The sequence below is a fragment of the Vombatus ursinus genome, unplaced genomic scaffold (assembly GCF_900497805.2).
Source record: "Vombatus ursinus unplaced genomic scaffold, bare-nosed wombat genome assembly UNPS02000582.1, whole genome shotgun sequence".
In the NCBI taxonomy this organism is placed as follows: Eukaryota; Metazoa; Chordata; class Mammalia; order Diprotodontia; family Vombatidae; genus Vombatus; species Vombatus ursinus.
In genome coordinates this window covers 37,354,519-37,367,849 of record NW_020940360.1, presented here as the reverse complement: position 1 = coordinate 37,367,849, position 13,331 = coordinate 37,354,519, and the positions used below count along the sequence as shown (strand labels likewise).

Genomic DNA, 13,331 nt, shown 5'->3' with positions numbered 1-13,331 from the left:
TTAGAGTTGCACTAACAGCTGAGAGAAACATGAAAGACTTCTTAGAAGAGATGGCACTTGACTTGAATCTTAAAAGAAACCAGGGATTCTAAGAATCAGGTTGGAAGGGGGAGCATTCCAGGCACGGGGAACACCAGTACAAAGACAAAGAGATATGAGACAGTGCCATGTTCAAAAAGTCACAAATATGCCAGTATGTTTGGATCCTAGACTGTGTGGAAGGGAGAAAGATATAAGAAAATTGGAAAGATAGAAGGGGACTAGGTTGTTAAATGCCAAAAAAAGGACTTTATATTTGATCCTGGAGATAATGGCGAGCCACTAAGAGTTCACTGAGCAGGGGGATGTCATGGTCCAATCTACAGTTTAGGAAAATCACTTTGGCAGTTAAGTGGAGGATAGACCAGAGTGAGAAGAGATTGGAATCAGGGAGACCAATTAGAAAGCTACTGCAGTAGTCCAAATGAAAAGTCCTGAAGACCCGATCTAGGATAGTGGCTGTGTGAATAGACAGAGGGACTACATAAGTAAGATGTTGTTGTGAAAGAAATTACATGATATGCATCTGATTGGATATGTGGGATGAGCAAAAGAAAGAAGCTGAGTATGAAACCAAGGACAAGAACCTGAATGACTGGGAGTGTGCCCTTGACAGTTATAGAGAAGCTTAAAAGAAGAGGGGTTGAGGGAGAACAAAATGATTTCTGTTTTGGGGATGTTGAATTTGGACACAAAATATACAGTACAAGCTGAAAAACTTAAATTCATGGATTTGTATGATTCAGTTAAGGGGCATTTCTTAGAACAGCCTACATCTAAACCTAAGCTCTTGAGGACATGCTTTAAAAAAATTAAAAGTAGGGACAGCTAGGTGGCAAAGTGGATAGAGCACTGGCCCTAGAGTTAGGAGGACCTGAGTTCAAATTTGACCTCAGACACTTGACACTTTCTAGCTGTGTGACCCTGGGCAAGTCACTTAACCCCATTGCTAGTGAAAAAATGAACAAAAAAAAAATTAAAACTGAAGCTCACTTTAGTGTACTGCCTTATATTTGGTTATCATTCAAATATGAGGGGAAGGGAAGGAGAAAGGAATATATAGCATTAACTATGTGCCAATCACTGTTAAGTGCTTTAAAAATATTATTTCATTATTTGGTTTACAAATCTCCACGTAATGCTTCCAAAATCATGGAACTGATTTTTTTAAAGTGTGTTTATTGGGTCTTCTGCCATTCCAACTTTTTTTTTGAAGAACTCTTTGGACTGCTTCCTGAGGGCTCAGGTTTCTACAGAACAGTTTAGTGAATGTTGTCATAGATTGTTACATCTATAATGAATTGACCATTTTAATATCCAGTCTCAAGGAATGAGATCTTCCACTTATGTGATGTTGGCAGGTAACTGAAACTTACCATCCGGTTTTGTTTTTTTTAACATTTTAATGAAAAATCTTTCTGAAATGTCTAACATCCCTGCTTAAACAGTATACTAAACACAATTTAATCTTTTAATGACTTTAGAGGACCATTATGAGCATTAATCATTGCATTGTGTCATTCTCTGATGATGCTTTTTACCTTACATTTAACTGGACCCTTAGTCCTCCTCTTTTATAGTTTTTCCGTCCACAGCCTCTGTTGGGAGCTGCCCATTCTTCTTCATATATCTGAAGGTTTCTAAACTACTGTCTTATTTTACTGGCTTCCTATGGGTGAGGACCTCAGGGCTTAATAGTGATTCCAAACCTCTGTCTGGAAGAGGTACATGAATTTCTGTCAACTAGTTTTCCCATCTGTTCAAGGGTCTTGGGTTTTTCACCCCCTCTTCTGGGTTCAAGGCTATATTTCAAGTGTTTTAAGTTTCTGGAAATGATGGAGTACTCGGGACCCAGCTCTCACAATGACCTTTCAAGGTAGGTGCTGCTATTATCCCCATTTTATAGCTGAGGAAACTGAGGCAGGCAGAAGTTAAGTGACTTGCTAGTCACACAGCTAGTAACTGTCTGAGGCTATATTTGAACTTAGGTCTACCTGACTCCAGGCCAGTGCTCTGATGCTCGATATGGGCCCAGGCAACCTTGAAACAGACCAAAAGGAATACAAGGTAACACTGGGTAAACAATTTTGTTGTTTTAACTTACCCATTTCTATATTTTTCAGATTTGTTTGCTTTTAAACTTTTTTAAAACCTAATTTACTTTTTTTCACTACTTAATGAATGAATGTAATGAATAATGTCAATACAGCAAAGATGGTGTATGGTGTAATGGTGTAAACTAAGGTATGTTTACAGAGACCATCTGGCACTCTAATAATGGTTTTTCTGATGGATGGGCTTTGAATTCTGACCTTACTCTAAAACCCGTACAAATAAAGTTTGGGTTTTGGGGGCCAAAAGATGCTTTTCACAACAGATTTCACCATAGCAACTTTCTTTTTTTGGTAGCTCCATTCTGTTTTACTGTTAACAGAGAATTTCAAAGCTCAGTCAGAATATTTTCACTGTCTATGTGAACTTGTTTTCAGAATACTTTTAATTACTATTCATTACATCTTACATTATTATGGTAAGTATAATAAGATAGAATTATCCAAGTTTCTAACATTTCTGCAGAAGGAGCTGCACACTCTATTGTTTGGCACAATTATAATTTTTTCTTTAATTCACATGTAAGGCTTGATTGAGAGTGATTTTTCTGCTTCATCTTTGAAATATAATAGTATTACATTTATTGATTATTCCAATCATTTCAATAGACACATTTGAAAAAAACAAATAATTTTGTTTCACAGTAACCAAAGTTGTTAAGTTCTTGATATAACAGTAGCAGTCTTATTTAAACTAGCATCTTATTTAAAATAATTAAAAATAATTTTCATTGGTGGAAATGATTTTCCATAGCTAGTCCTCCCTACACAAATTAAATCACAGGTTTAGACTAAAAGAAAAAAACACCACCCTAAAAACATCTTACCTCACTTAACAAATAGACACAGCTTTTATGAAGTATAAAAATCAATGTTTTATAAATCACGTTTAAAGTGGGCCTAAACAAGGAATGTTGAGATGAGCCCTTTTGTATAATAGAAAATGTTTTTGTAAGATAAATAATCATCACCTAATTAATCTGCCTGGATTTTCTATTAACAAGTTTTCTTTAAGTTCCTAATGCATTTAGATTTTGTGGTTTTTTTGAAAAACAGAGTAAGAGTTAGTGAGTCCCTGATTGTTTTTTCCTATTCTATTCTCCTTCTGCAAAAGAAAATTTTAATTAAAACAGAGTAAGAGTTAGTGAGTCCCTGATTGTTTTTTTTTCCTATTCTATTCTCCTTCTGCAAAAGAAAATAAATTTTAATTAAAAATATATTAATTAATTAATAAAAATAAATTAAATTAACTCAATTAATTTAAGTTAAATCCAAACTTACCTAAAATAAAAGTTGCTGGATAGGTCTACATTTTGAAATATTCGTAGATATCTAAAAAAATGCAAAACAAAGAGTATCATAGTCATTGAATCTTTCACATTTTCATCATTTATATATGTGTGTGTATTTCGGATAATGATAATAATAATTCACATTTATGTAGCACTTTAAATTTATAACAGGCTTTCCTCAACCTGTGAACTAGACAGCACAAATATTATGACCTTGACCAGACAAAATTGGATTGAGTTGGTTTTCCACACTTTAGTTTTCTAAACTAAATCAGTTGAGTGTTGGATTTCATGACATACACATATATTTCATTGCTCTCTTTTGATATATTTTTTGATATACTCTTCACTACACTTTTGATGTGCCCTTTGGTTTTGATGTATACTTCAAAGACTGTTAGAAATATTGCACTGGCTGTTGGTGTGAGGAAGTTAAGTGTTTCAAGGATCACTGAATATGATCAGTTACTCTGATGTGCGAAGGAAAGTGCAATCAAAAATAAAAAACACCAGGGACTGACAAAGTTACTGCTATGCAACAACCTAATTGATCTTTTTTAAAAATTTTTTTAGCATTTTTATTTAAAGTTTTGAGTTCCAAATTCTCTCTTTCCTTCTCTTCCCTCCCCCTTTCCCCCTCCCTGAGACAGAAAGCAATCTGATCTAGGTTATACAGGTGCAATTATGTTAACATATTTCCATATTAGTCACTTTGTACAAGAACACTCGAATAAAAGAAAAAAAGGAAAGAAAGAAAGTGAAAAATAGCAAGAAATCAGTCTGTATTCAATCAATATCAATTCTTTCTCTGGAGGTGGATAGTATGCTGCATCATGAGTCCTTTGGGATTGTTTTGGATCACTGTATTGCTGAGAATAGCTAGATCATTCACAGTTCTTCACTGAACAATCCTGAACAGCCTAATTAATCTTAAGAAAATAAGCAAAGATCTTCAGAGAGACCTGACAACTAGAGGAGTATTCTTCTACAGTATACTGTAGACTTCTGGAAGTTGGAAGAACAACAAGAAGGAAGAACAATTCCTATTACTATGAAGAAAAAATGTTTGTCATGGGCAAGATAACACAAAGACTTGAGTACTGAAGTTTGGAAAAAGGTAATTTTTATTGATGAAACTTGCTTTTTTCATCTATTTCATTCATATACCAAAAGTGTTGTCAAAAGAAGTCCAAGTAAGCCTGTAACTTTTGGGCACCTTCATCAAATAAAACAGCAACAACTCCCCACTAAAAATTTGTTTTGGTGACTTTGTTACTTCCACTGGTCCTAGAAATTTTGTCTTCATTAAGAGAATGATAAACTCTGATAGGTTTATTGATATATTGAGAAGCATAATTGCTCTAGAATTATGGCTATTACCAAGTGGAAATGGAATATGGCAACACAACCTTGCACCATGTCACATACCATAAAAGGTTAAGAAATTTAGCCAAAAAGAATAGTTTACCTATCAGATGTATGGAGAATAGAAGATTTTATGACCAAACAGGAGATAGAGAACATTATGAAATGCAAAATGGATACCTTTGATTACATTAAATTGAAAAGTTTTTGCACAAACAAAGCCAATGCAACCAAGATTAGAAGAAAAGCAGAAAATTGGGAAAGAATTTTTACAACCTGTGTCTCTGATAAGGGCCTCATTTCTAAAATATATAAAGAATTAAGTCAAATTAATAAGAATACAAATCATTCCCCAATTGATAAATGGTGAAAGGATATGAACAGGCAGTTCTCAGATAAAGAAATTAAAGCCATCTATAGTCATATGAAAAAATGCTCTAAATCACTACTGATGAGAGAAATGCAACACATCACACCTATCAGATTGGCCAACATGACAAAACAGGAAAATGATAAATTCTGGAGAAGATGTGGGAAAAATGGAACACTAATGCGTTGTTGGTAGAGTTGTGAAATGATCCAACCATTTTGGAGAGCAATTTGGAACTATGCCCAAAGGACTATAAAAATGTACATACCCTTTGACCCAGCAATAGCACTTCTAGGGCTGTATGCCAAAGAGATCATACAAATGGGAAAAACACCCACATGTACAAAAATATTTATAGCAGCTCTTTTTGTGGTGGCAAAGAATTGGAAATTGAGAGGATGTCTATCAGTTGGGGAATGGGTGAACAAGTTGCGGTATATGAATGTAATGGAATACTATTGTGCTATAAGAAATGATGAACCTGGAAAGACTTGTATGGCTGATGCTGAGTGAAGTGAGCAGAACCAAGAGAATGTTATACACAGTAACAGCCACATTGTCTGATGACTGATACTGATAGACTTAACCCTTCTCAGCAATACAGGGGTCTAAGACATTTCCAAAGGCCTCATGATGGAAAATGCTATCCACATCCAAAGACAGAACTATGGAGTTCGAATGCAGATCAAAGCATACTATTTGCTACTTTTTTTCTTCTGTTGTGTTTTGTTTCCTCTTTCTGGTGGTTCCTCCTATTAGTTCTAATTCTTACTTACAACATCACTAACGTGAAAATATGTTTAATAGGAATGTATATGTAAAGCTTATATCAGATTGCACACCATCTTGGGGAAGGTGGTGGGGAGGGAGGAGGAGAAAAATTTAAAACTCAAAAACCTTACGGAAGTGATTGTTGATAAAACAAAATAAATTAATTTTTTTAAAAATTAGCCAAGAAGGGGGTAGCTAGGTGGTACAGTAAATAGAGCACCAGCCCTAGATTCAGGAGGACCTGAGTTCAAATCCAGCCTCAGACACATAACACTTACTAACTGTGTGATGTTAGGCAAGTCACTTAACCTCCACTGCCCAATCAAAAAAAAAAATTAGCCAAGAGACAAACATACATCAATTTTGTAAGCACTTCCCCCCTATAAATCCCATTGAAAACCTAAGTGATACAAGCATACGTTGCTTTACTGTGCTTCACAGATGAGTTTTTTACAAATTGAAGGTTTGTGGGAACCCTGTGTTGATCAAGTCTATCAGCGCCATTTTTCCAACAGCATGTGCTCACATTGTATCTCTGTGTCACATTTTGGTCATTCTCACAATATTTCAAACTTTTTCATTATTATCATAGCTGTAACGGTGATCTGTCATGAGTGATCTTTGATACTGCTACTGTAATTGTTTTTGGGGTGCCACAAGCTGCATCCATATAAAACCATGAACTTAATAGATAACTGTTGTATGCAGCAAATTTCATCGTCTTATTTTATGAAATTGCCACAGCCATCTTAACCTTGAGCAACCATCACCCTGATCAGCCAGCAGCTATCAACATCATGGCAAGATCCTCCACCAGCAAAAAGATTACGACTTGTTGAAGGCTCAAATGATAATTAGCATTTTTTAGCAACATAGGATTTTTTAATTAAGGTATGTACATGGATTTTTTTAGACATAATACTATTGCACACTTAACAGACCACAGTATAGTGTAAACATAACTTTTATATGCACTGAGAAACCAAAAAATTCATCTGGCTAACTATTGTGGTAGTCTGGAACTGAACCTACAGAATCTCCAAGGTATGACTGTATAATCAAAGCTAAACTTAGAAAAATGGACTATTCAAAAGATTAAAGAACATGTGTCAAAATCTTGTAAGTTCAATCAAGGAACTGTAGCAAAAAGAGTAAATTTAGCATATTAAAGGGGGTTTTAATGTAACAAGTTATAAGATACAGTGTATGTCAATAATAACTAATTCTGGCCCAGTTAGTTTGCATATCACTTTAGGCTACCAGCTGTTTTGGACACAAAGGCAACTACTAAAGTTTCCCCATTTCCTTGGTCACTTCAAATACTGGAACTAAAATTATTTTATATACTTGGATTAAAATGGCAAAGTGAATATTATTCTAATAATTATTTTCAATAAGACCAAGTTTTACCTGCCTATTCTTATACTCAGAAATGTATTCCTTGATTAATTTCAATCTTTACAATGTGATCTTTGCTGTAAGGCACATCTACTGTTTGCTCTGTAAGTCTCAAAATGGCATTTAGCCAAATAAAACAAAATAAAACACCACTTTAAAAATAATATATACAACCTCCAAAATATACTTTATTTCTTAATCTGTAATATCACAAGTAAAAATAGTTAACCACTAATAGTTACCTAGCTTCATCAGGATGAGTAACTCGTACAGAATCATTTGGTATATAGATCATATTTGTATCTTCTATCTTGTATATTGCGTGTCCTCCAATATCTGCCATCTTCCTCCTTTTTGTTATTAATATGATGTAATAACCTTCTAAAAATCTGACAAAACCTATTTCAAAACATAAGAAAATGCAATGTTTACTTTTTTATGCCTTAAGACTTGGGGGTAAGGGAAAGATTACAACTCAGTAAAGCTATTAACTACAGCAAGGACGAGCTGTAATCTGGGTCAGTGGAAGAAGTATCCACCCCCAATGAAATTGCAGATTTCTGAAGTATCAAAGTTGACATTGAAAGAGTACTTTTTTTATTTTCATCAAATAAACATGTGTAGAGAATCAAAGACTCATGATATGATTCTGACTTAGCAATACTATTTCTTCATGATTCAAATACTTCTAAAATGAGAAATTTCTTTAAGTACCATACTACAGAGTGGTATTTGCCATCACTTAAATAAGTTGAATCTTCTCAGGAATGGAAGTCAGGAGGTATAGAGATTTTGCTTTATGTTCTATTTGTAACTGATGACATAACATTGAGCAAGTGATTTGAGCAACCAATCTTATTCTCCTCCATTTACAGATGATGAAGCTACCATGTGGACCAATTTACACTACCCATACAAAAATTATAATATAAAGATTCTTTTATAATTCTATGATCCATATGGACAAAAGTATACATTTTGTTTTTTAAACCTACAAAAACATTCATTTGTATGTGTATATTTCTAAAATCATTCATAATTTTATATTTCACATTGGCCCTCACTCCCCCCATGTTTAAATACATCTAATAAATATAATGACAAGCAACAGGAAGATATAAAAAATAGAAAAAAAGATTGTTATAAACTCATTAATAGCTTATTTAAAAAGTAAAAGATATATTTTAGTTGAACAAAAGCTAAATAAAACATCTAGTAGAAACATTCAATTGGGTTTACACGATAAAAATTTCACAAGGAGAGTCTCCCTTCTCTATGTTTCCTTTTAAATTTATTTATTTTTAATTAGACAAGAAATTTTCCTCTAAACACATCCTATCTACTTGAATCTTAGGTGAAATTCAACTTTATCTTTTTAGTTCCAATCTAAAGTATATCATTTGGATTTTTCCTTTATATTCCTGAAATGATGAAAGGGGAGTTAGGTGGCATAGTGGACAGAGTGCTGGGGCCTGGAATCAGGAAGACCTGAGTTCAAATCTGGCTTCAGATACTTACTAGATGCGTGACCCCAGGCAAGTCACTTAATCCTGTTTGTCTCAGTCTCCTCATCTGTAAAAGGAGCTAGAGAAGGAAATGGCAAAATCACTCCAGTTTATCTTTGCCAAGAAAATCCCAAATGGGACTGATGAAATAAATGAAAATGATGAAAAACAAATATGTTTGGAAAAACAGGCCCTTTAGATCACTGTAAGAATCTATACTGTAACAAGATCTACAATTATTTTTTCTTCTCTTTTGGTCCCAATCAGCTGAAATGTCATTCAGTCCGATGTTAATTTACAGATGAGGAAACTGAGGTCCAAAAAGGTGAGTTGATTTGCTCAAGGTCATACAGGGAGTAAGTAAAAAGCTAAGATTTAAAAACAGAACCTCTGACTCTAAATCCAACTCTTTCCACTATACCAAAATACCAGATGTAACAACCAATAAAGGGCTTTAAGAAAACAAGACATCCAATTAGCTTTTTTTAAAATAATACTTTATATTTTCCCCAATTACATATAAAAACAATTTTTAATATTTGTGGGATTTTAAGTTTTGAGTTCCAACCCTGGATTACTCCCAGCATCTGCTTCCTCTGCTCTTCCTCAGGTACCACAAAAGTCATGGAGTCATACTGAGTATACTACAGATTTACATTATCTAATCTCAAATGTGCCATCATTGCAGGAAATAAATTATTTTTCTCTTCCCTAATTGCATGTCTAATTTCCCCACAGAGGCAGTTCCAAACTTTCTCTGCTCTGTTGAAGACTCCCATACTAATCACTCCCTCCCGTACTCTCAATAGAAGACCTTGCCTCATATTTTACTGAGAAAATGGAGCCATTCACTATTAGTTCCCTCCATTTTCCTTCTCAGTATCTAAAGACTTCTTAGAATCCCCCCCCATTCTTTCCTGCCTCATTCTGATGAAGAGGTAGCCCTTCTCCTCACTACGTTAAACCCTTCTACTTATACCCCTGATCCCATCCCCTCCTATCTCCTCCAGCAGACTGCCCCCATCATCGATCATGCCCTCTCTCTTTCTTATATTCAATACAAAAGAATTATAATATGCAAACTGGGGGAAAAAAAGCACAGCAGTCTGGAACTATTTAGTACAAGGACAAACAAGCTTATATATCTCAATAGTCCTTGGAGGCGTTACTGTTATGACAGAGTACAATAACCTATCTTCTTCAATACGTGGTATTCCAAAAGCACTAGTCCAGTAGCATGAATAAGCTTACTACTTGCTCCTTCCCACTTCCTGTTTGTGCCTTTGTCATCCTTACTCATCAGTCTCTCCTGTTTTGAGGTTCATTCCAAACATCTTTACTCTAAGATTCAGATCCTTATGAAAGTCATCTACAGGCCTCCAAATCATTATCCCTACATTCTTGAGAAGGTGAGGATCCACCTTGAAGTCTTTCTCTCCATTCTGAGAAGATCAAATTGATTCTGGATCATTTTTTATTAATCCCATTTACAATTAATTGATTTTGTCCTATAACTGCCTAAGTCATGGTTCTTTGTCTCTGAACTTAGTTCAGAAATTAAAATGGCTTGAAGTGAGTTAAGCTTAGAAATCCAGTTCATTGTTCTATTCTTGCCTCAAGGAAATCTACCCTCCTTTGGGAAATTCAGGTAGAGACCACCAGTGGAGACTAGCATCTTTACATTACCAAGCTATCCTTCAAAGACGTCTCTAGTTTGTTATCCAAAGAAGTCTGGTCCACTATCTCTAATCTTGTAGGTGAACTTTTCTTAGTCACAGGAGGGGAGGAGGTTGTTGCTAGCCCCTCATTCTCAATTTCCAACTAACCACACTGTCCTCGCCCCTAAGATGCTGCCAACTCTGTAACCAGTTGGATGATTTTCTCACCTACCCTGTTCTGTTCTTTATTCTATTCTTATGAAAAGGAGCTGTGTCTTGGTCTAGGAAGTCTTTGGCTTCAATGAAGCATCCATTGACCTACTTTATTAACAGGTTCATACACTGCTAATAAACTATTATTATATTGCTCAGAGAAAACATGCCTTAGTCTACTTTTGATGGAATTTCTCTCATGACCGTTCCTAACCCTGCCTGTATAGTTGAGGACTTCAATATATATACAAAATATATTGAGATGCCCTCCCACACTGTGGCCTCCCAGTTCATCAGCTTCCTAAACTTCCATGACTTCCACATCTTCACTCTACCTCAGCCCCACCCAGAGAGAGTCATACGTTTAATCTGAAAACTAATTATAACTCCATGATCCAGAATGCTGAAACTCCACTTTGAAAACAGACTTCTAGCTCTTAACCTTGGAGGCCATCTGGTCCAATCCCTTTATTTTATAGACTAAAAAACAGAGACTTAAAGAGGTTAAATGACTTGGCAGGGCTAGAATTTTAACTGAAATTAAAGAAACAGAGAAAAGACAAAAAAAGAGAGATGGAGAAAGAGAGAATTACAGTAATCAAAGATTATTAATTTAGAGCAGGAAGGTACCCATTAGGCCATCTGGTACAACTCTCTCATTTAATAGGTGAAGATATGGAAGCCCAGAGAGATTAAGTAAAAGGGCTGAGATTTGAACTCAGATCTTTGGACTCCAAATCCATTACTCTTTGCATGGTACAGGGATGCCTCAAAAAGAAAAGAAGAAAGAGGTAGGAATAGGGGATGGATGACAAAAGAGGAAAGTAAAGAAAAAAGAAAAAGGACAACAGAAAAAAGAGATAAGGGGAGAAAGAACCCTACTAGATTACAGATTCAGAGCTAGTAGGAACCTTAGAGGTTATCTGGTCAAATGAACCCTGCCTCATCTGCCTCGAGGAAGAGAAAGAGATCAACAAAGGAGTGGGTTGCCCCTTTTGTTTATCTTCTGAGTTCGAGCTCAACAGCCAATTAGGGGACTTTTAATCATGACACAGCCAAACCCTTCAGTCATACATGCAACCAAGCAGGGAATATCTAGGGCCCATAGAGGCCCTAGAGGACAGTCCATATGTTACATCTTATTATTAAAGATGATAATAATAATAAATGCTAACATTTATATAGCACTTTCATTCTCAAAGTACTTTTTGATCCTCACCACAGTCCCATGAGGTAGGTATTTACAGGTATTAAATCCACTTTCCAGTTGAAGAAACTGAGGCTCAGAGAGGTTAAATAAGTGGTCCACAGGCAGAATTCAAATCCAGGTCCTTCTGACTCCTAGGTCCAATACACTTTTCACTACACTTCCCCACAACTATCATTCCTTGTGTGTTAGTTATGTCTTCCCAACTAGACTGTAAGCTTAAGGGAAGAGAACATATATTTTACTACTTTGCATCCCTCAAAGCACTTAACACAATGCTGAGTATAAAAATGGCTTAAAAATATTTGTTAATTGACTGATTAGCAGATAACAGTGTTTGATTAACTATTCAAACCACAGGTGATGATTTACTGTACTAAAGCTGTAGGATCACTAGATGGATACAACTACAGAAGCATCGTTATGTTTTTATTTAAAAAGAAAGGCATTTTAAGGAAGAGACATATTCCTTACCAACAACACCAAAAGCTGACACAGCTCGAAATAAGCCAGAGGAGCCTTTCTGTCCCATCTTTGTCCTGTTTCCTAGATCCAGGCGGCCAAGAAGCTCCCTCACTTCTTGTTGAGTATACACATGCTAAAAATAAGCAACATTTCGGTTGGTGACTTATTCATTTGGTTGTTTATCACACATGCACAAAAAGTAAAAATTATTTAAGCAACAAAGTTTCTCTACAAAACAGCTAAAATACAAAGTTTCACTACACTCAGCTGAAATTTTTTTTAAGTATCAAATTCTTATGTAAATATTTACCCAGTTTGCTATTGAATTAATACGTACTTCTAAGGTGAAAAAGTGTCAAAATCTGGCATCTGTTCTCCTACTCTCTATATTTCTGTCCCAAGACAAGAGCACTTGAGTATAAGCAACATATTTCATTTCTACATTTACAGGGCAAAATCATAATTGAGTTTAGAATAATTATCATAAATTCTAAATTAATCTCACATTTTCACATTTGTAAGGGACATACCTTATCATCAATGATAACCAAATCTTTTGGTTCAGTTCGATCAATTTTCAAGACGCGGTACTTGGTTTCTGCATGATTACTCCCAACAAGGAAATATCTCTGTTAAAAATTTCAGCATTTCAAAACAAAAATCACTTGTTAGGCAGGTTTTTATCACATAATCCTTTATACACATCTTTAAATTTACAAATATATATTAGATTTTAAAAATAAATACATCAACATGGTTTGCTGAAGGCTGATCCTATTTAAAAATTGGAAGGTATACAAAGTGGGCCAAAATGGTTAGTTCTGAAACTGTGATGTTCTTTGTGAGTTCCTAACAAGCAATTTTTCTAAAATTCTAAATTTTTATAGTGCTATAATCGTTTTAAGTCACGTGTTCAGTTGTGTAGTCAATAAACTGA

The 13,331-nt window shown here is 35.0% G+C and overlaps 1 protein-coding gene across 2 annotated transcripts in view; it reads right to left on the bottom strand.

The window, feature by feature from the left end:
• FIG4 (FIG4 phosphoinositide 5-phosphatase) overlaps positions 1–13,331 on the bottom strand; it is a 128,965-nt gene that overhangs the window by 97,025 nt on the left and 18,609 nt on the right. For both annotated transcript variants that reach the window (XM_027855937.1, XM_027855943.1), the window contains exons 2-5: positions 12,925–13,023; positions 12,404–12,527; positions 7,589–7,745; positions 3,432–3,482 (exon numbers count right to left, since the gene is read on the bottom strand). In XM_027855937.1, coding sequence (XP_027711738.1) covers positions 3,432–3,482; positions 7,589–7,745; positions 12,404–12,527; positions 12,925–13,023 — 431 coding nt within the window. The remainder of the gene's footprint in view (positions 1–3,431; positions 3,483–7,588; positions 7,746–12,403; positions 12,528–12,924; positions 13,024–13,331) is intronic.